Raw genomic sequence first — 23,592 nt, 5'->3', positions numbered from 1 at the left:
AAATTGCTCTGACTCGTTCATGATGATAGCTTCAACATTTGACTGTTATTTCATACATAGATTAGTAAAGATTACTCGCTCCTAACAAGAAAATGTAACCTTTTGACAGTTGTCACTGTTATCTATTTTCGTGTTTGAAAAATATAAAAAAATGTAGTTTTTAGATCATTTACGAATGAAACGATATTTCTTCGCACTTTTATCTTCGATTTCGTGTCTTAACTGCCCATGTAGGCATTTTGCCGCGTAAATTACACCATGACAGCCATTAAACGGCTGACAAAATCGTCTGCCGTTTATGTCATTTAATGGCTTCCTTCAATTACAAGGCGGTGAGATATCACCATATATCTTACATAGACATTGTTAAATATTGATATTTGGAAGGTAAAAATCCATGGTAGAGCCAATGTCACGAATAATTAGACCCTAAACGATCCCATATCTTACTAGCTAGCGGTCATATCTATACAGATAGAAGCAGAGACAAACACAAACCATAGACAAAAGCTACACCAACTATCGACTACAAATAGTTAATTACTAACACGTCTAACAACAAATAATTGTTAATATATTATATTGTCACCGTTATTACAAAAACGGCCTCATTTCTAGGAACATTTCTAGAATTCGTGCTTCGTCGATGATTACCATCCAATCAGTAAATGTTGAAGTGAACTCTAGTAGTAATGTACTACATCTCGGCAGCTTACTCAAGGCGGTCAAAAGTTCAAACTATAATTAGTTTAATGTGTAGTAAGGTTTATCCCGCGACTTTCCCTATGTAGATGTCTTATAAAATTATTTATTTTTATGCAAACATGTTGTTTAAAATGTGTATATATATTTTTTATTTATTTCATTATTTTTTTAAGTGCGCATAGAGTACTACGTAGCGCTGGCTAATGGCTGAAATTTCGGTTCTTCTATACTACTTACACTTAAGCTAAATATCAGGCATTGTGTTACAGGCCCTATCTTACTTGAAAGCATTTATTTTCGCACACGTAAAAGCAGCAGCCAATATTTATCTTTAATTTTTTGTATGTCTCGCCTGTTTTCAAAATTCACCTGCATAGTTAAAAAAAAACACTTTTTAGCAGCGTTCAAATAAACAAAGGGGCTTAGAAATTTACTCTTTTAATACACAGAAAGACACATAAATTTAAATATGTGTACACATTACATGTACATTACAAAATGTATTATCTACGCACCCGCCCCGTCTCAGTTAACTACCCGCTTTCAGACATACACGTACTTATACCAAAACGCACGGCTGTGTGTTCCACAAATTTTTGTTTTAAATCTAACAAGCTTTTCAATCATACAAACCATAGAACTTAGCAATTACAAACAAACTTTGAGCTAATTAGTTCAACAACCCAATATAAAGTGATAAGATAGATAGATTGTTATTGTCTCATTGGACATCAATTTTCTTGACATCCTGTAGTGGTCAAGATGTGTTTCGGTGACTTTTCTCGACGGCAGTGGATGACAATAGTGGTTATATCTTTAGCGGATTTTTTTAATGCTGTCTGCGTTGCCCTGCAAGCTCCGTTCTACCCTCAGGAAGTAAGTAATGTACTTTAATGCTTGGTTACGAGTAGACTTACTGCATGGTATCACCTGTTTTACTGTTTTACACTTCAAAAGTGGTTATAGGTACGTTTGATTTGTATTTTTGGAGTTTACTCCTTAAGAAACGATTTGAGTTATAAGGCCCGGTACGGAAATTTTATGAGGAGTAAAATCAAGTGTAACACGAAAAGTTGAGGCGTAACGGTAACCAAAATATGAATCAAGAGTGCTTTTATTAATTTAAAATACAGTAAGTTCAAATCCCATATGAAAGTAATTATTACAATAAAAATAATTAGCAATATATAAAACATTAAAACGTCATTAACTAATTTGTTTACATTTTTGCATAAATTAAGTTATAAGTTTGATCATTTATAAACACTGTGAAAAATATGAACATTGGCGCCATAATATGATTAACAATCTTTTATGAACGTTTTTAAAGAAGAGTAACATATAAAATCAGTAAGCAATTGAATAAGATATAATATTAGCAAAATAAGTTTTTAACATAAAGAGGCTTTTGTAAGTTACTGATATATTAATTTAACTTATAGAAATGGATGCATTATTGATCAGCACCATCTATCAACGATAAACGGGCAAAATCAAAACAGTATTATTTAATATTTATTACAGAATTATTGCTAATGAATTATGTTCAAAATAAGTTATATAAAATTAGCAATACGTTTTAAATGAATTCTAGAATTATAAAACATTCAGAAACAATCCAAATTACATATAATAACATGTTTATTGAGTCTCATATAAATTTCATCCGTAAATTGCAACAAGGATATTTTATAGATGGCAAAGAAATTATAATTATTAAGTTTTAAGTTATAAAACGTTTAACATTGTTTTAAATATAAATAATTATATTATATTAAAATTTACTTTAATATAAACAATTATATTAAGTTACCATTATAATATTTGGAACCAAAATACATAGATTGATAAACTTGCAAACTTACAATTTATAAAACTTGCCACTAGATGGCGCTATTTTATATTATTTTGTAACATACTTTATGTAATACGCATTATTGAAGTAATATAAATAATCCGAATAATTACAGATATATGTTTGTTTCTCTTATCATTTTAGCAGATGCGTTCATTTACCTACCCTTTTTTCTATTCGATATATATCATAATTATCATTCGTAAGGAGTAAACTCCAATCGTGCGTCGTAGCTGACACACACACACTTTTTTTTATACACGTATTTACAATTTTACACAGAATACAAAAATATGTTTATGGTAAAAGTAACGGTAGATTTTACTTATTCAATTGTCTCGTTAAAATTGAAAAAAAGTAAAAAAGTAGGGACAAAAAGTTACAAATTAAAAAGAGGCTTACGTATGACTTACAAAAGAGCTACTTATCTATGGTAAGGGCATATTAATTATTAATTACTGTGCTATTTTTGGGCTCCTCATATAATGTGATTTAAGATGTAGTCAACCACGTTGAGCATATGCGGATGGTTAGATTTCAGGTACCTTTGAGAAAAATATATTTGTCGAAATCCTCTTTATCCCTTGATCTCCCGTGAAAGTTAAAAGATGTGACAATAAATTTTATCGAAAACGTAGATAATTTCAATAAATCCGAGGAATTTACCCTAGACACCCAGCGTGGCAGGCCACACCACAGGAAAGAACCATTAAAGTCAACCTTTAATCATAAACATTGTATTGTCCTACCTATCTCATATCTATTTATCGTACATTCTCCATGACCTGATACTTTGTCAGAGAACTGCTTCGACATTGTAACTATCTTGTAATTTAATTACACGTTCGAGTGTCGGGAAGAAAGTAATTAATTGTAAATCTGATAACTACTAGTCTCCTGACCTCAAAGTTACACGTTCAAAATCGCATGATGAAATCATCATTACAATAATTATTTTATTAGTAGATAAGGTGGTAGAAGTGTGGTTTCACCGTTGTACCTCTACTGCACCTATTTCTAACGTGAAGCAGTTCTTGTATTTCTGCTTGCCTTTTTTTTGTTCCCGAGGGGGAAACCTTCAAAAGGTACCCGATGCCGTGGGAGCGACACAGAGTTATGTGGGACTCTTACCGCACTAATACCGTTGACCGTCCTCGGCGCTGCGTAGAGGACTCTGGGATCTCCAAAGGAACACAACCGGAGTCCTCTTAGCGCGTTGCCCCGTCGGGCTACGCCCAGGTGAGCTTAACGCTCGCCGCACCGTCTGGTGCGTACGACGGTATGCGACCACACATACCGCCGTCCTTCCCGGGGCCGTTGGTCGGGCGGTTCGAGTTCCTACTTTTGCCACCCACGATCCCAGGAGCCCCCTTTTAGTCGCCTCTTACGACAGGCAGGGGATACCGTAGCCCTATTCTTGTCCCGGAACTACAGGGATAGTATTTCGGCTTGCCTACTGATTTGATTAACGATCTGATTCAGTGGAAGGGTATGAATACCAATTGACGTATATGTGAGGCGACCATCTTGATGGTTAGGAGTGGCAACGTATTTGTCATCGGTTTCAAGTAGTAGTAGTAGTAGTAGTAAGTTCAAGTTTCAGTAGTAATAAGGAACATACTACAGATTTTGATGAGCGGCTGTGATCACTTAATACCAAACAAAGAAATAAAGAAAGTAATAATAGAACAATAGAAAGAAAGATAGTAACAATAGAAAGAAAGTAAATTAAAATTCGGCTTTATCTCTCTCCCCCAGCTGTAATAAAGTAGTGTCCAGTAGTAGGATAAATTAATCGTAGATAAAATGTATCCAAATGAGTAAAGTTTGAATAACCTAAAATAAATATAATAGTGTGTCATGTTTAAAAATAATGAATGCTTACTTTTACGTTATGAAAACATCCGTTCAAAAATTATCCGTTATTTCGACTTCGTCGAATATTACATCACGAATGTCGATCATTCGAGCGTTCGAAATGTGGTATTTACAGTACCCTTACCAGGAGTTTTTACGTTTTTACAAATATGACTGTTTTGGTATTTGTTTACGTATTGGCCCATACTATTTTCAAGTTCTGACACAATCCGCTAAGGGCACTGATTGGAATTTGTATGGGCAAATACGTAAGCAAATACCAAAACAGTCATATTTTTCAAAACGTAAAAACTCCTGGTAAGGGTATAGAATACATCTGGAGTCGACCTGACGTAGGACACTCATTGTATCTAGGGTTAATTGTGGTAGTCCATCGGCATTACATGACCATTTACCGTCAGGGATATAGGTAAGAAATAATCTTATATTTACTTTACTGGCATTAAGTGGTCACTGGACTATAAATTATCGCAAATAAACAAATAGTGAACAAAGGTATCGATAAACTTGAACATATGACCGGTAATGGATTGCTTGCCAGTTACACACATTCACTCACTGTATGCATTATGTATTAACATATGCGATATCCGTACACTATTTTTATTCATTACTAGCTGACCCGGCAAACGTTGTGTTGCCATATAAATAAAAAAATGTTAAGGGTGAACAACCCAACTTAGGGGTATGAAAAAATATATAGTAGCCGATTCTCAGACCTACTGAATATGCATATAAAATTTGGTGTAATTCGGTAAAGCCGTTTCGGAGGAGTACGGTAACTAACATTGTGACACGAAAATTTTATATATAACATTTAACTTGGTTCTGTTAGTCGCATACTTGAGACAAATAAAACAAATTAATTATACTATTTAAATTGGAACTGCATATAATAAAAGATTTATTCAGTGAAAATATATCACAGATACATTTAAAATATTTAAATGAAGTGCATATGTTTCTTTCCGTTTGAAATATAACGATGATATCATAAAAAATCCGCAATTGCAACACCAATATATGTCATGTATTTGACCTTCATATTGTTCAAATTTCCTCCTTTCACAGCGACCACTCGTGTTATCATTTTGTTTGATAGTAATTGATTAAGTATTGCATACTTATGAGTTTCTATAGGGATAATGAATCTCCTTAAATTTGACCTTTTTGTTAGTCAAAGTATCTTCCGTAATAATAAAATAATCTGAAATAGAACCAGCTGCATATTTCAATATTAAAGGCACTGATAAAATGAATGAATAAATTTATTATTTCAAGGGCTTCATTCCTTGAAATAATGTACATCATTAATTTTATATAATAGTAAAATTATACATAACATAATATTTTATATAGTATTATAATTAAAATAATTATGCTATTATATAAAACGTTCTCGACTACACAATATTATTATTATTATTAAATATTAATAATGTATAGTAAATATATATTATTAAATATAATAATAATTTAGAGCCAATCAGAATATGTCAATCTGAATTCGCATTCTTTAATATAAATAAATTAAGAAAATATCTTCCTAATTTGTTTACGTACGCATGTATTAAGTTTTAATCCTAAGACAGTTTATTGTAGATTGATTTGAATATTATAATATGACTAATGTCTCTTTAAAATTTAATCAAAAAACTTGTCACTCGAGATACTGTGACTGGCCGAAGTAGTCGACTATAATTATATTTAAAAATAGGTATTCTACGACATAGGTTTGCTTTTAACACCATTAAGTATTTAAAAACTAAGTATGACCAAAAAATCTGATCAAAATATAAGTGTATTTACATGTTAACTCTTTAAGCTCACGTTCGTAAACTTTGTCATTCGTGAAATAGGTAATCAAGCAATCAGGTATTTGTATAGTGATAAGACCAATACTTTGTATCGGCAATTTAGTAAATATTTTACGTGCCTATGACGTAAAAGATAGTGCCGTCTCCACGCGGTAATCGTACATGTACGTTCGTCGGCCGCCTGCCAGCGATAACCTGCCGCGGTTACGGGTTATCACTCGTTCACAATAACCAGGCGTCGATCGATTCATATAAAAATGCATGCTAGATTGTCACCCGAACTTTGAAACATTGGCAAATGTTGGCCAAATTAGTTGGCGAAATCGATCACCAAATCTCCATTATAATTTACAATGTGTACAATTATTTTACTGAAGTCATATATTATGATATCACTCGATCTGTAATCTGCAAAGAATTATAATAATATTAAAAAGAGTTTTTTTTTTAATTTTAGAATCATCAATTATCACATACAGTAAATACAAATTGATTTTATTTTATATTCTATTTTATTAATTCAGTTATTATTGTATTTCCATTTTTACCTTATTATTTATTATATATTTTTTTACACTGAGTTTTTTTGTAGTACACTAACGCATTATGTTAATCTGTTATGTTAGATGTAAGTTTTAAATAAGTAAATAAATAGAAGTTTATTTACATTTAATAATTATAATCACATATAAACTAAAAAATCAATCTACATTTAGCTAACAAAAACCCAAAAATAGGAGAAAGAAGGCAGTGGTTATTTATTCGTCGTGAATTTTTAATTCTTCACCAGGCAGAGAAGAAAGGCTGTCGTGCTACAGAATATGGCCTGGTGTTCGGTATATTCGAGCTGGTAGTGTTCCTCATCAGTCCGGTATACGGCGCCCACCTGAACAGGATAGGACCTCGGCTTCTGTTCAACGGCGGTATCTTCACCACGGGAACATGTGCTATATTGTTTGGGTAAGATTTTGAAAAAGTTATGCTAGTTACCATTTGTTTTTATGAATTATTTTTCGTAAATATGGCACTACACTACACTACAGCACACTACACTCATATACTACTCTACACTAGGCTTATAACCTGTAAATGCCACATAGTCCTTGTGGTACATATTACTATTTTCTTAGTAGTCTTATAGTAACTTTTACTTAAGTGATAACTTCAAACCAGGTAGAAACCTTGCCAGAGACCTATTTTTATAACGCGAAAAGAAAAAAACAACAGAATTAAAAAAAACGCCTGACAACGCAAGACATGTAAAACAGTGCAAAATAAGTAGGTACTTACTATAATTAAGTTGGATAAAGTTTTTCTTTCATTTGCCTGCCATCCACTTTGTACATATAATTTTATATAATATTAATACATATTAAATATATATTTTAATGTTGTAAAATGCAAAAAAGAAAGTAAAATTTTACATACAATGTTCTAGTTCTATTTCTCTACTTTGTTAAAATAGACAAAGTAAAGATTTAAAGTTTTACGTAAAACGCTTTTTCTATATCTTTTGTTTGATCCAGGCTTCTGGACAAAGTGGAGGATCACATCCCGTTCATCACACTGAGCTTCGTGATCCGCATCATCGAGGCGATGGGCAACGCTGCCTTCCTCACCGCCTCCTTCGCGATCATCGCTAAGGAGTTCCCCAATAACGTGGCTACTATGTTTGTAAGTACTTTCTTATTATTACTAAAGTAGCTAAAAGTAGCTATGTTTAAACATCGCGCTACTGAAAAAAGTTTATTCTCTGATACTTTAGATTTTAGATAAAAAAATCAATGTAGCTTGTTCGCTTTCCTAAGGACTATTCAATCATTTTTAAACTATTTTGAGGAATCAAATCTTTCTTTCAAAATCCAATGAATTAACAATATGTTTTTTGTTTACTATATTTTACAATCATCTCCCGCTGACAGTTTTAACTGGAAACTATAAAACTAGAAAACTACTCTGTATATTTGTATTACTTACTATAGTTTGCCTTGCGATAAAATAGACATATAACATCTTAAAAACAAAACTAACAAAAACAAATGAAAATATTTCTATTATCATTCGGTTCATTTTGATTAAATCAAGTTATACAAATGTGTCTTTTTTCAGGCATCCTTAGAAACATTCTTCGGGTTAGGCCTCATCGTGGGTCCGACACTGGGCGGAGCGTTATACGCTAAGGGTGGCTACTCACTACCGTTCGCGGTACTCGGCTTTGCGCTCTTCTGCACAGCGATTATGAGCTACCTCACGCTGCCGAAGATGTCTGATGATGAAGACGTGAAGCCAACTGGACGTGAGTAATAACTACATTTTTTAGTAGTTATACCTAACGATAAAGCAGACGTGCAGATGAAAAGTAGTCAACGTCGCCTATGGACATTTGCATCACCAGAGGAGTCGCCAATGCACCGCCGGCTTTGAAGGAGAGCTCTTTTTACACCTTTTTTGAAGGGCCCGATGTCATAGCGCTCCTAAGGAGGAAGCTCATTCAACATCTTAAATTTTCGTGGCAAAATTGTTATAGTAATTATGTGTCATTATTAAATAATAATCATATGTTATTGGCAACTCATTTTATAATAATTTACTGCTGGGGACAGGAGTCAGTACTCCGTACAGACTGGAGAGGGTTTGAAATGAAATGAAATGAAATATATTTATTTTGTATAGGCCAACGGCGGCACTTACAAATTGTCAGTTACAATATTTTCTTAAACTACTACCATAAGTCATAATGCTATGAAAGTAACCAAAATAAACTATTCTAGCTGTTTCTACATCTGATAGAAGTCTAATTTTTTTAACAGCATATGCCGCCGAACTGAGTCTACCCGACAATTTATCTATGTGGCAGCCCCATTGCAATTTGGCGTCAATAGTAACACCTAGGAAAACAGTTGACTCCACGGGATCCAAAACCGTTCCATTTAATAACACATTGGATTCAACATGCTTCACGTTGAAACCAATGTGTTATTAAATGGAACGTTTAAGATCATAAACAACACTGAATAATAAACTTAACATACCCTTGAGACCATCTTCTTGAGAACTTTACGTTCACCGTTTAAACAAGTGATAATAAATACCCACGTAAGTTGAAAATTGCTTGCCTGGGATGAACCTCGACCCTCCCGGCATGAGAGGCCGAGTTTCCTATCCCCAGGCTATCCGGTACTTTCAGCTACACTAGAATGAAAAAGATTAATAGAATATCAAAGTTAAGTTATAGAAAATTACGATTAAATTATTATTTAAATGAATATTATTCATTATGTTATTATAAATTGCTTTGTTTTTTAAACTATTTATCGCCGTGGCGTGTGTTTGCTCCAAGATAATATTGTGCATCGTTTACATTATTGCCGGGTCATGGATTACTATTATAATTAACTGCAATAAACAAGGCACGAAATGTAATTAAATTCTGTTCTAGTAGAGATAAGTGGGCTATATTAAGTTAATATTGAATATTATTTCATAAAACTATTGTCAATAATGAATTCATCTATATCAACTAGGAGCTAAATGATTGCTTCAACGAATCTGATTTGGATACAGTTTTCAATAAAGAGAAAAAAGCAATTGACAAAATAAATTTATCACATATCGCGGTTTACCACGAGTTTAATTTTGCTCATATCAATTTTAAGAAGTTAATCGAACGAATACTTTCAGAGTTTACTGCGTTCAGACAAACAATTAGACTCTTGAAATTTATAAAATTAGTAATATTAGTATTTTTTTGTACCTTATTCTAGCAAATAAATATTTGATTTCGGATTCCTATCGTTACAGCATCAATGTTTACGCTGCTCAAAATACCTGGCGTATCGCTGGCAGCTATCAGTATTGTTTCCACTAGTATGAGCATCGTGTTTCTGCAAGCGACATTTGAACCGCATCTGCGACAGGTACCTTCATTTTTCCATTTAACATATACTATTTTCCTCTGGAATTGATTTAAAATAAGATTAAAGTCTTACTTGAGGTCAGTATAACTTGCAGAAAAGATAAAATTGATACTTTTTGTGTAAATATGTCATCCTTAGATATCATTCAAATAAGAAGACTACAGTGATTAACATTGCTGTTATATGGCAGACGTACATAGATTTATACATACACGTACGGATAGACGTACATAGAGTTACTATAGTCGAACTACGAAAGGATCTAGAACCTATATCGTATATAGTACTAGACTGGGATTCAGTACCCGGGATACTTGCAAAGTTTCGAGAGTAACTACTTGTGCAGGAATACTAAACTTTGTATGGACCTGAAGTAGACAAGCTGACTTATAAATAACGTATTTATAACGTTCTTGATCTTTGTCCTTTATTTTTCGCTTTTTACGCAAAATTTGCATTAAATTTGATGATCTTTTTCACCATCGAAACTTTATAAATGTTTAGCCTAAAGCGCATATCAAGAATAAACAATTACTTCACAATTATTTTCACTTTCCTCTCCTCCAGTTCCACTTCTCGCCCATCGTGCTGGGCCTGATGTTCGTGATCAACGGCGGCGTGTACGCGCTGTCGGCGCCCGCGTGGGGCTGGCTCTGCGACCATCCCGCCATCAAGCCCAAATACGTCACCGTCATCGGTTGCCTGTTCGTCGCTGGGGCCTTCGTGCTGATCGGCCCTGCGCCGTTTATTGATATGCCCACGTAAGTATTCTTCCCACATGTAATAAAATTTTCTCACTTTTGGTACGAGAAAGAGTCGATTGTATCAAACTCAAATACGTCGCCGTCATCGTCAACTTCATGCTTATCGTTTCTGCGCAGGTCATTGATATTGCCACGTAAATTATAAGTTAGATTGAGTATTGTTTAGTCTGATGGTGGATACGAGTCTTCCACACTTGAGGAATTTGCAAATCTAAGAGAACATTCTGGAAAATACTCAATCATGTGGTTTTCATCACGATGCGTCATTCCGTTAAGAGGAAGTTAGGGGTTCCAACAACTCCACATCTCTCCCATCGTACTGGGCCTGATTTTTATAATCAACCGTGGCATAAGCGCATCATTTCGTTAGATAAAGTCAAAAGTTCCTCCAATTCCACTTCTCGCCCATCGTGCTGGGCCTAATTTTCAAATCCACAAAACTATTTAAAACACTTATAGTAATTCACGAATGTATATGTGAAGGAGTGCACTCCAGATCTTTTTATCTTGTAGAAAAAATAATCATGCCTTCATAACATTGAACTAAATATCGGTTCACATGCATTCGGGCAATAATAAATCGAGACAAATCTGGAAACAGTAATAACAAGGTTAATGACTTTACAAATGATAATATACATGTGTTCTATACACGTTTCTTCTTATCTTAGAGATAAGTCATCGGGGTGGAAGGTCAGACGAAATTATTTTTAAAACTTATAATACATAGTAAATAAGTATTTACACTTATTTATCTCATTACAACTTACAATATATCTTGTAACTGTCTGATTACGGGAAAATTGACTTTAGCTTAGTGAACTTGAACTAAGTTTAAGAACCTTTTCTGATTAGACTCCAGAGACTACCTACCTAGTTATACCATAAGAGTAAAGTTAAGCGGTGCTGTGTTCTGGTTTGAAGGGTGTGGTAAGGGTGGACATTTATATGACGAATTCCAAGTAATGACTTAATCCTCAGGAATATAAATTCATATTTGGCCGAGTAGTCTGCAAGCTCATTTGCTACTTCTAAAAAAATAATATAAAGAGAAGCTGGACTGTCCTTCAGGGTTTTCCAATGATATAGATTGAAATAAAATTTGACGAACAATTTCAAATTACCTACAGACTTCACAAGGTCTAGCTAATAAATATATTCGCGGAACATCATATTTCATATTACGCTCATAAATAAAGTGCACTATTTCTTCCTTATGATATTGCATATTACTTACAAAATTTAGTTTCCTATTCATGTCTAAATATAGTATCTAAATATATCTAATGGTTTCTTGTATGTAAATATAGTATTATCATTTTTATTATTGGCGCCTAAACTTTTATTATTTATTACTTTAAAACGTGTATTATTTATCTGTTATATTCTGGTTCTCTTAGTCTTTAGCCTTAGATATAAGAAGTTATTATCGATTAACATGTGTCATAGCAAATACAGAGTATGAAATTTTGACTTGATTATTTCCTTCTTTCAGGATATTATGGATGACCATATTGGGTTTAGTGTTACACGGCCTGGGAATGGGCAGTCAACTAGTTGCCTCATTCTCTGATGCACTCAGCACTGCTATGTGAGTACCAACTTATTTTTAAAATCGTATTGACATTAAATAATTTGACTAAAGAAAATACTTAAAATAATTAAAGAAAAAAGTATTGATGCTTCTTTTTAATTTTATTTCACGTCTCTTAAACATGTTTGTTTTTTTTGTTTTATGGACATTTTTTTTGTAATTCGAGATTGAATTACCTATTTACCAAAGAAGCAGAAAAAACATTGGGCGGTTGATTTATTACTTAATTGGTCATCTATCAAAATTTAAGTAATAATATTGAAAATATATGTAAGCTTACATATTTTTGCACTAGCTCTGTCAAACTAAATGAAAACATTACAGTCGTAAAAATTAATTCCTTGTGATTACCGTTCACGATAGACGATCACACTCGGACTTTTTTACTAATAAAATAATCGAAAAAAAAGTAAGTTAGCAATTCGAATTAACAGTTAATGGATTCCCCAATTGGATATCAAAGAAAAAGCCTAATCGAAATTTAATGAGCTTCTCCCAAATTGGTCAGGTTTTTGTGCGAATCGAAATTTCTCATCCATATTTACATTTTTTAGAATTGGCAAAAGAACAATAGTTGGTGTTATGGCTTATACCTGACTAGTATTTCATTTCAATTTCGATTCCTTCAATGTCCTCAAATATAGTTAACCTCTGATGAAGTTGAAAATAACAGTTATAATCCTAGTTACTCGTATTGACGTAAACTTTTAATGATGTAAAAACATTTCGCTTAAAAATCAAACCTTTAGTTGTTTATTACTTAAACTTAAACTTTCATACAATAACAATCATTCTGTAAATAGGTAAATAAAATTACGTAATTAATAAATATAATAAAGATAAATAATATTACTTGATTAAATGCACAAAATTTCTCAATTCCTTATTTCTTTGTCTAAGACAAAATGTTTCTTTTTTAATTTGTCTTCTTAAAAACTCCATATTTGTTCTTTTCCACTGCCTATCACATTCTCAGGTGTTCTTATCTTATAAATTCCTTATTTACCCATCTATCTTTGTCTCTTCTAGTGCTAACGTGCCTAAGACAAAATGTTTCTTTTTTAATTTGTCTTGTTAAAAAATGTATATTTGTTCTTTTCCATTGCCTATCACATTCTCAAGTGTTCTTTTCTTATAAATTCCTTATTCCCTCATCTATCTTTGTCTCTTCTAGTGCTAACGGTTTACCAAATTCCATCGAGACCTACGGCTTAGTGTCAGGCATGTGGACGTCTACGTTTGCGCTGGGAGCCTTCATCGGGCCCACGGTCTCCGGGTTCCTCTTCGATTCCATCGGCTTCCGGAAATCCACACTTTTCATCTTCGTGCTGCATCTTGTTGTTGTAAGTATTATAACGTACTGTCTAACAAATTACGGTGTTTACTTACCTATATTCTTTTAAATATTCTTGAGAGTCCTTATAATTTGAAAATTGATTAAAATTGGAATAGAATGTCCAGTAAACATCATCATTACTATCTTGTTAGAATTAATATTCATAGCCGAACAAAGTTATATTAAAAAAATAAATTTGTAGTGAACTTTCCTTGTTGTAAGGCTTATATAAGACGTTCTAATTTAGTCTTCAAAGGTCAACCTATCGATAGCCGATCAAATATAAAGCCGATCAAATAGAACTCCAAGATGATGATTAAACGCACTTCACGTTTGTTAGCTACTTCAAATTCCTCAAAAGAAACTACAGTAGAAACTCGATTATCTGGACCTCGTTTATCCGGATTTCGTCGATATGTAATTGTTGTTTTTAATAAACACACTGTTCTCGATACATTCGATTATCCGGATTACCGATTATCCGAATGCCTAAGGACAATAATTAGTCAGGATAATCGAGGTTCTACTGTAAATCAAATATCTCCAAATGTCCTATTATTACCCCATGATATTACCAGATGGTGATAGTCCTGCTATTCCTCTGGACTTGCGACCGTACATCCAAGATGGATGTGTCAGTGTCAGCCGGAGACCTGCTGCAGCTGGACGGCACGCTGGACGAGAGCGTGCTGTACGGAGACAAGTTCATCCTGCCGCCCACTCGGCCTAAGAGGTGAGATTACGGTTTAATACGGAATTTATACTACTAGGTGAGCAGCATACCATCAATCATCATCATCATCATCAACAACTCATTACTGTCCCACTGCTGGATACGGGTCTCCTCTATGAATGTGAGGTATTAGGCTATGGCTATGTCTAACACACTGACTAAGATTGGTAGACTTTACATACCTTAGAAAACTATTTTTGTTTTTAATGTCTCAGGTATGCAGGTTTCCTCGCGATGTTTTCCTTCACCGTTTATGCAAGTGATAATTAATTTCTAATACGCACATAAATTAGAAAATTAGAGGTGCGTGCCGGGGATATGAACCTCGGACACTTCGATCAAAATGCCGAGTTTCTTAACAACTAGGCTATCAACAATCATCACCATACGGCTGACTTACGTCTGAGATCTTCTGAGTCCTCAGAAGTGTCAAAAACTTCCTACACTCACAGCACCACACTAGGATTCCCTGTATTATGGTTGCTATAGACAGACACAAAGACGAATACACAAACAAAAATATCTAAATTCTCAAGTCCAAGAGCCATAAAAGATACGTATAATTTCTCAAAAGCGCAATTGCGGTTATTAGCTTTTAGGCGCTTGTTTTACATTAAATTAAAAATAGATACTTTTAGCATTCGAACTATCAATTACCTCAACACATACATCACTCATTATTTTACTCTATTTTGTACTTTATATGTGTATAAATTCATTATTCAGTTAATATTTATTTATATACATGGGTACATACACTTCGAGAAAAATATGGTACGGCCGTGCCGCTTTTTTTTGCTCGACTTGGCAGGGGCACTGCCATGCCCCCAGATATACCTATATTTAGTTTATAGCATTGACTAATATTATTAATTTACGTATAAATTTATTTATATATGTATTTATTGATACAATATTTTATATTAATTACAAGATTTGTTGGGGACCTGCTTATGGAGAAGGGTATCCTTTTAGAAGATCGATTCGCCTTACCCATGTTGACGACTAAGAGGTAATAGCAAATACAGAGAACACTAATATATTTCATTAATTTATTAATTTTTTATATGTAAAAAAATGATATAAAAACTTAATGCTATAATATTCTATAAGGGTCATTAAAGTTTTAGCGTCGAAATAGGATAGAATAGGGGGTGCTTTTTCGCTTTTTTGATGACACGGGAGCCATCTGGATCATAATTTCTTCAGAAATATTTAATTAATACTTAAGTTTTATATTTTTGCAAAATTTACTTTACGTAAGCATAGTTACGAGGGGGAGAGTTTTGTTTAATTTTTAAAATAATGTTAGCCTATGCAATTTGAATTCTCAAAACACTTTTGATACTGGTACCCGTAATCAATTACAATAAATAAATTTGTGATTCCATGTACAATTAGCAAATAGCAATTTCGGTTTTAAAAAATATTGCTAATGCCATGCTAAGATCATTTATACAACGTGTCGCTTATCTGAAACTATCTTAGAATATATTTACATACTTCTATTTACTGTACATTAATATACTTATGTATATCTTAATTAATAATACGGCAAAATTATTGCGTATATTTTATACTACAATTATTCTTTGCTTATTTGTATTTAATGCCACAATGACAAAATTATTTTACAATCCATTTTACATGACCAAACACTTTGATTAAACAATAATTATCATATATCTATAGCCGGTTACAAAACATAACGCTATACTACGGTACAATATACGTTGTGCTACACAACGATTCATAAGTAACGCCATTTATAAACATATTAAACAATCGATATATCTTCCAGCCGTCGCTACGGTATCAGTGTGGAGCGTTCCCGGCCGCCCGCCATGAACAGTCTGATCGCTTGCTCCAGCTACAAGAACCGCCGGAGCCCTTGGAGCCAAAGGACACCAAGATACAGACCTTCGTACGGCAGCTTGGACACCAGATTCAGAGGCGCTTTATCTGCTGACTAGATTACTAAGATATACTTACGGTTCAAAAGCGTTGTGTGCTGATTATGATGCTATTTACCAAAGATTTTAATTTCAATATATGTATATATGGAATCAATTTTGTGCTGTTAACTGTTTATTAGGATTTTGTTTACCTAACATCTTAGATAACAGATTCAAAAGATTTTTTCTTTTGATTCACAAGATATTTCAAAAATGTAAATTAATAATTCAGTGGCGCTTTATCTGCTGACTAGATTACTAAAAATATACTTACTGTTCAAAAGCGTTGTGTGCTGATTATGATGCTATTTACCAAAGATTTCAATTATTGATACAGAAGCTCTTTTTTGCTAATTAAGATATATCTACCACAGTCTTCAATCTTATCTTTAGCTGCTGATTAGGTTACCAAATGCTTAAAGTTACCGATTCAAAAGCGCTTAATGTGTTGATTGTGATGGTATTTACCAAAGATATAAATATATATACGGAAGCAATTTTGTGCTGTTATCTGTTGTTTAGGATATTACTTACTAAATATTTTCGATAACAGATTCTAAAACGCTTCTTCTGCAGCTTATAATACTTTTTACGTCAGATATTTTAATATTCAAAAGATTTTTTACTTTTGATTCACAAGATATTTCAAAAATGTAAATTAATAATTCAGTGGCGCTTTATCTGCTGACTAGATTACTAAGATATACTTACGGTTCAAAAGCGTTGTGTGCTGATTATGATGCTATTTACCAAAGATTTCAATTATTGATACAGAAGCTCTTTTTTGCTAATTAAGATATATCTACCGCAGTCTTCAATCTTATCTTTAGCTGCTGATTAGGTTACCAAATGCTTAAAGTTACCGATTCAAAAGCGCTTAATGTGTTGATTATGATGGAATTTACCAAAGATTTAAATATATATACGGAAACAATTTTGTGCTGTTATCTGTTGTTTAGGATATTACTTACTAAATAATTTAGATAACAGATTCTAAAACGCTTCTTCTGCAGCTTATGATACTTTTTACGTCAGATATTTTAATATTCAAAAGATTTTTTACTTTTGATTCACAAGATATTTATCAAAAATGTAAGTCACTAATTCAGTGGCGCTTTATCTGCTGACTAGGTTACTAAAGATATACTTACGGTTCAAAAGCGCTGTGTGCTGATTATGTTGCTATTTATCAAAGATTTCAATACGGATACACAAGCTATTTTGTGCTGATTAGGATACTATTTAGTATTTACCTAAGAGTTCTGAACAAATAGTTCAAGGTCAATTTTTTGCTGATTATACTCCAAAGATTTCATCATTCAGACGTTTCTTTCCTTTTGATTTACATGCTATTTATCAAAGGATTTAGGGTATTGATTCAAAGGCGCTTTATTTGCTGACTAGATTACTAAAGATTTACGGTTCAAAAGCGCTTAATGTACTGATTATGATTCTATTTACTAAAAAAATCATTTGTGGAAACAGATTATGGAAGCATTTTTTCTGCTAATTAGGATCCTATTTACCACAGATTTTATGCTACATATTCAAAAGCGGTTTATCTATCGATAAGAATGCTATTTACCAAAAAGTTTTTTAAATTACTGATTGATTGACACTATTTCTGCTGATTATAATGCTATTTAGGTACACCAAAAGATTTCAAGATTTAAGAACTTTTTTTTATTCAGATGCCAAAAGTGTTAACTTACTGATTCAGAGGCGCTTTAACTGCTGACTAGGTTACCAGAGGTTTCTAGTTACGGATTCAAAAGCGCTTTATGTGCTGATTATGATATTTCTAATTCAAGTTTCAAAAACGCTGTATCTTGTGATTGCTATTAAACATTCTAAGTAAAAGGTACAGAAGATATTCATGATTTAATTAGGATTCACTAGAATGGATCGATTTACTAGAAGTATTCATTGCTTAGTATCGATTAAACAATCGATGTTTTTGGTAAAAAAAAACATCAAACAAATCGATCTTCCTATTAACTTTACTTTAGCTTTATAACTGTACTAGGTATCGCGTGGGTGCGCGAGCTGCAAGCAGCTCGCGGGGAAATGTCTTGTTTAGTTTTGCGTGCAAGATTTTTTACAATTTTTTGTTTCTATATTGAAAATTTATTGAAAATTTGTTAATTTTTGGGGCCGTTTGTAAAGGATACGAGTTAATATTTGCAAAATACCAAGAATTTGGGTCCTGATTTTTTTGTCTAAAAGCCATACATTTTAAAAACATAATGACACAATAGCTTGAAATATTACATACAAAAATACTTATTTATAAAACTTGTTATTTTTTGCATGGCAATACTAAAATATTTTTTTACCAAAATGTGTAGTCTATTAGTACATACGCGTCATACATTATAAGGCGTTAAAAATATATACAGCAACTTGAAATATTACATAAAATAGTGCATATCGACCCAGGAATGCGTTATTGCTGTTACGCCAAAAAGTCTGGAAATACGTTATATACATATTTGGAATCAGATTTTTTTCTGTGTTGAATGATCTAACTCGATCGAATGATAAACTCGTGTAGCTCCAAGAGCATTTTAAATTCATTTACAGCGTAGAAAATTTCAATGAAATGTTTTTTTTCGACCTTAAATTGCAGTAACCCTGTAAAAGTCCTTCGTTTTATTGTACTGCGCCTGTTACACTAATTTCACTATCAAAACATTTAAACACAACACGGGTTACAGCGTTTTCGCGGTCTGAGAATTTTAGTCCCAGCTCAGTTACAGTATTTACGCGGTATGAGATTTAAAGGCGAATTATAGTTACAGCGCTTATATGGTATAAGAAATACAAATATGTCATATTTAAATCCTTAATTATGTAAAATAAATCACTAAACTTTTAATCTTGTAATGGATACACACATATAAATATGGACATAAAAACTAAACCTAATCACTTGTAATGGACACAAAAACATATCTTACAACATTTTAAAGGCATCCAATATTTAAGTTTCACAATATTTACGATATTTTTAAATGTTACTACGTGTGCTCGCGCCCTTTTGACGGAGGCGACGAAAATGTTCCATTTGCCGAGCGGTAGGCGAAGTGGCAGGACGTGTAAGGTGTTCATTAAAGTACATTTAATTAATAAAAATAAGAAGCATTTTAGGTATAAATTGAATATTATAATTACAGTCTTTGTTCAGTAAAAAATTGTAAAAATTTAAGCTATTAATGGCAAAAAGTGCTAGGTAGGTATATTTAAAATTATTGCTTCTACCCATTTTTTTAACGCGGAGAAATCCAGAAGAGCATCAATGAGGATTCATGCATATCAGATCAGAAGATCGGGGGAACAGTGGTATGTCAGACTCTTACCAACTAAAACTCCGCGGCGTTCCTCTGGACGTTCAGAGACGGTTCACGAGAAAGCACGGCACGGACCCGGCAACCAGACACTTCCATCCATAGCGCGATCCACCAGCACTACCTCTAGCGTGTGCTGGGTCATCTCTTCGAGGTAATCGTCACAGTGATGGCATCTGGCCGTCGACACCCGCCCGATCCAGCAAAAATAATTCCAGAAACAACCATATACCTAGAGTACGTGTGTCCGAAGGAAAGACAGGACGCCCTTGCGCTTACATAACCACTTCTCAATAACGCACGAATTGCCTCAATAGTCCTCAGGACGGCTCTAGGATGCACCAACCTTGAGTTCTACGTCTCGGTAACCCATTGGCGCAGCTCAGCTCTGTGTCTCTCCAGTTCCTGTCGCACGGGCGGGCGGCTCCAGGATTGGTGTGTTTCCTCGCGCCAATAACGTAGCGACGAAAAGGTCATCGCTACCAAATCCCAGAGCAAACTTCCCGCCAAGACGTAGGCTGCCTCACATGAGATAAGGCAGAAAATCTACCCAAGGTCGCCGCCGACCTCAGGCGCTGAGGGGTCCATCCAAAGCTGGGTCCGACATTTCACCGGCTATTCAGGATGAATCCCAGATACGTTCGCAACGGCCTCACGTCGATACGAACTTCGGAGACGACGATTTAAGCATCCTGGGGTGGCGCCTTCCGAGGGCCATGAAGCATCGCCATGATTGCCATGAAGCACAGTTTCGGATTTTTCAAGATTTTTAAACACAACCGCCGTACGTGGCCCACTATGAATACCGTGTAAGCGGTGACGCGCAGGAAAGCTTCCCTATGGTTTCCGCTACAGACAGTCATCAGGGTGTCGTCTACATAACGAACTATGCTGACACCCGGAAGGGGAGTTCCTCGCAGCACTCAGTTTTAGTCGATATTCCACAAGAGAGGACCCAGCATCAAACCTTGTGGAACTCCGCACCATATTTCCCGCCGACACCACCGGTCTTGGCCAGGGTATTCCACCATACGCCTAGATAAGTAGTCCCCGACAATCTTCTCCGGGAGTACCTCCGTGGTAATGGGACGCCATCCTCTTGCAATTCCAGGGGCGCGTGTCAAACACGTTGGCCATATCAAGTGATACAGCCAACATTACCTCACCCCGGGTAACTGTATTCTTCGCCAGGGACTTCGCCTACTGTACCACGTCTGCGGTGGATTTCCCTCTGCGAAATCTCAACTGGTTGTCAGACAGATCCAGACCGACATCTTCGAGGTGCCCGTCCTCGTCAAGCAACACGACGGAACGGTACGCGGATGGGGTTGCGCTGGACGCCCTGCTTTCCAGGAGGACCAGACGATCTGTCTTCCACTGTTGTAGTATTCTGGACTGATACCCATCTATAAATCAAGGTTTAATGTGACTGTTGTGAACGCCTTTGTCCAGTGGACGTCTAGACTAAGGTATAGAGATTTTTTTGTGAGCTTTGATATATAGGTATATCTAGAGGTTGTTAGCATGATCGGCTATTGAAACCACGTAACATATGCCAACGGTTGGTCAATGCTATCGTACCGAACTTTCGGGCTTTGCTCTTCGCGAAAGGTCATGCAACATACCGGTTGACCCAGATACTCACCGGACATTGCCGTTTTGGTGAGTATTTAAAAAGGATAGAGGGAGATGACGGCATAGCACACGCTGCAGTACTGCCCAGCGTGGGAATCTCAGCGGCGGTTCCTCTTGACAAAAGTGGGACCGGACCTGTCTCCAGCACCATTATTGGAGCTATAGTTAAGCGTAGCAAAGCCTGGGACGGCATGATCACGTGTGACATTGTCATGTCCACGAAGGAAGACACCGAGCGAGCTAGCGCACAGCTTGGAGGAGGAGTCGCCGCGGGCATACATAACTCCCATCTGTCCCTGTAGTTCCGGGACCAGAATAGGGTTACGGTATCCTCTGCCTGTCTTAAGAGGCGACTAAAAGGACTTCCAGGGTTGCGGGTGGCAAAAGTGAGAACTCGAACCGCCCGGGCAACGATTCCGGGAAGGGCGGCAGTACGTGTGCTCACCTGGACGGAGCCCGACAAGGCAACGCGCTAAAAAGACTTCGGTTGCGTTCTTTAGGAGATTTAAATTTCGAGAGTTAAGGTATCATTATATTCGTCTCAATGACCCGAGTGTCCTTAGATAGGTGTTAGAAAAAAAAATCACAATGGCGGATTTTTGGCGCGAAATAGTAACACATTTAAAAAATAAAGTTAACCGAACCTATCGAGCAGGGTATCAAATGAAAGGAAATTAAACGGAGATTATAAAAACATATTTGTATATATATAAAACAGCAAGGTGACTGACTGACTGACTAACTAAATGACTAATTCATTTTTCGGAAATCAACGTACAGTCGAAACCACGGACCATAGAGTTCTGAAATTTTGCACATAGGTTCTGTATGTAGCGTTAATAAGTACTGAGGAAGGCCTTTTGAAAATTCTACCCCTAAGAGGGTAAAATAGGCAGTCGTGTCAGTTTTTTTTTCAATCCTTTAATTTTGAAGCAACTACTGTAAAATTTAGTATTTGGCTTCCTGGATAGGAACAAGGACATACCCATTTATTCCCCTCTTCCTAAAAATCAACCCCGTAGAGATAAAATCGGGGTTGAAAGTTCATTTGAACAACCGTCAATTTTGAAGCAAACGCTATGAAATTTTGTATCTGGTTCGCTGGAAAAAAAAAATGAAATTCTACCCCTAAACGAAGTAAAATAATGTTTGGAACTTTAAATTACTGAAGTTATATATTTTATGGAGCATAAATTGTGATTTTTTTTTTCGCGAAATAGTAACACGTTTTAAAAAAGTTCTACTTCAGCCTTTTTAGTGCATCCGTATTTTTGATTTTTTAATAAAATGACATGTTTTATATTTTCTTTCATGTTCTAACCTAACCTAACCTAACAAATTCTACATACCTACTATCTTATTCTGTACTAATGTTACAAAAGTAAAAGATTATTTTTAATCATGATTCAAATATATATAGTGATTGAAGGTGGTAGAGCATTTTGTGGTTAAACCTCATAACAGCAGTGTTAAGCGCTGCTGTGTTCTGGTTTGAAGGGTGTAGGTAAGGGAGACATACGTTTCCGAGACGTTCCAGCTTAGTCCTCAGGGGTAGCGGCGCATCTGTGACCGATTCCAGGTAGGAATATATAATCCTATCTGAGGTTGATTACAGACGTCCATAGGTAATAGCCACCCACCATCAGGTGGACTGCATGCTCGTCTGTTACTCCCATATTGTGAAGTGTAAAAAAGTGAGCGCTAAATGGCCGAATAGACAGGTGGTATCCCTGTATCATCAGGATTAAGGAGTTTAATATTGAATATATGCGCAAGCACAAATAATTTACTTTTATTAAGTTGAAAATAATTGTATATTAACAGGGTTGAGTAGGTTAAATTTGTGGTCAGTACATGGATGGGTGACCGCCACGTAATGTTATTTGTCTCCTCAAACGTTATCGTGCTTTTGAATTTACGTTCAGCTGCTGTTTCCAGATGTTAACATATAAGTCTGGTAAAACCTCAAAAAATATTGTTTTAAAAATTAAAAGTTTTAATGTTATTGGATATCCACAACCACTGTTTTTCTTATATGAACTAAAGGATTTACTTT

The 23,592-nt window shown here is 34.8% G+C and overlaps 1 protein-coding gene across 1 annotated transcript; it reads left to right on the top strand.

The window, feature by feature from the left end:
• The first annotated feature begins 1,259 nt into the window (after positions 1–1,259).
• LOC140747085 (MFS-type transporter SLC18B1) lies at positions 1,260–17,751 on the top strand. Its single transcript, XM_073079332.1, has 10 exons — positions 1,260–1,581; positions 7,046–7,215; positions 7,782–7,929; positions 8,365–8,551; positions 10,057–10,172; positions 10,740–10,933; positions 12,432–12,527; positions 13,705–13,873; positions 14,445–14,599; positions 16,401–17,751. Exons 1-10 carry the CDS (start codon positions 1,468–1,470, stop codon positions 16,570–16,572), a joined length of 1,521 nt encoding a protein of 506 aa, XP_072935433.1. The 5' UTR covers positions 1,260–1,467; the 3' UTR covers positions 16,573–17,751.
• Positions 17,752–23,592: the final 5,841 nt, after the last annotated feature.

The sequence above is a fragment of the Epargyreus clarus genome, unplaced genomic scaffold, assembly GCF_041222505.1.
Source record: "Epargyreus clarus isolate Ecla_fem2 unplaced genomic scaffold, WU_Ecla_fem_2.2 ptg000014l, whole genome shotgun sequence".
Classification (NCBI taxonomy): domain Eukaryota; kingdom Metazoa; phylum Arthropoda; class Insecta; order Lepidoptera; family Hesperiidae; genus Epargyreus; species Epargyreus clarus.
The sequence above is the reverse complement of the archived record's forward strand: the minus strand, read 5'-3'. Positions and strand labels throughout refer to the sequence as shown.

Coding starts and splice junctions, on each gene's coding strand:
- LOC140747085 (XM_073079332.1), top strand. CDS start 1,468: ATGTGTTTCGGTGACTTTTCTCGACGGCAGTGGATGACAATAGTGGTT. Junction 12,528..13,704: donor GATGCACTCAGCACTGCTAT/GTGAGTACCAAC, acceptor TGTCTCTTCTAG/TGCTAACGGTTTACCAAATT. Junction 14,600..16,400: donor CCGCCCACTCGGCCTAAGAG/GTGAGATTACGG, acceptor TATATCTTCCAG/CCGTCGCTACGGTATCAGTG.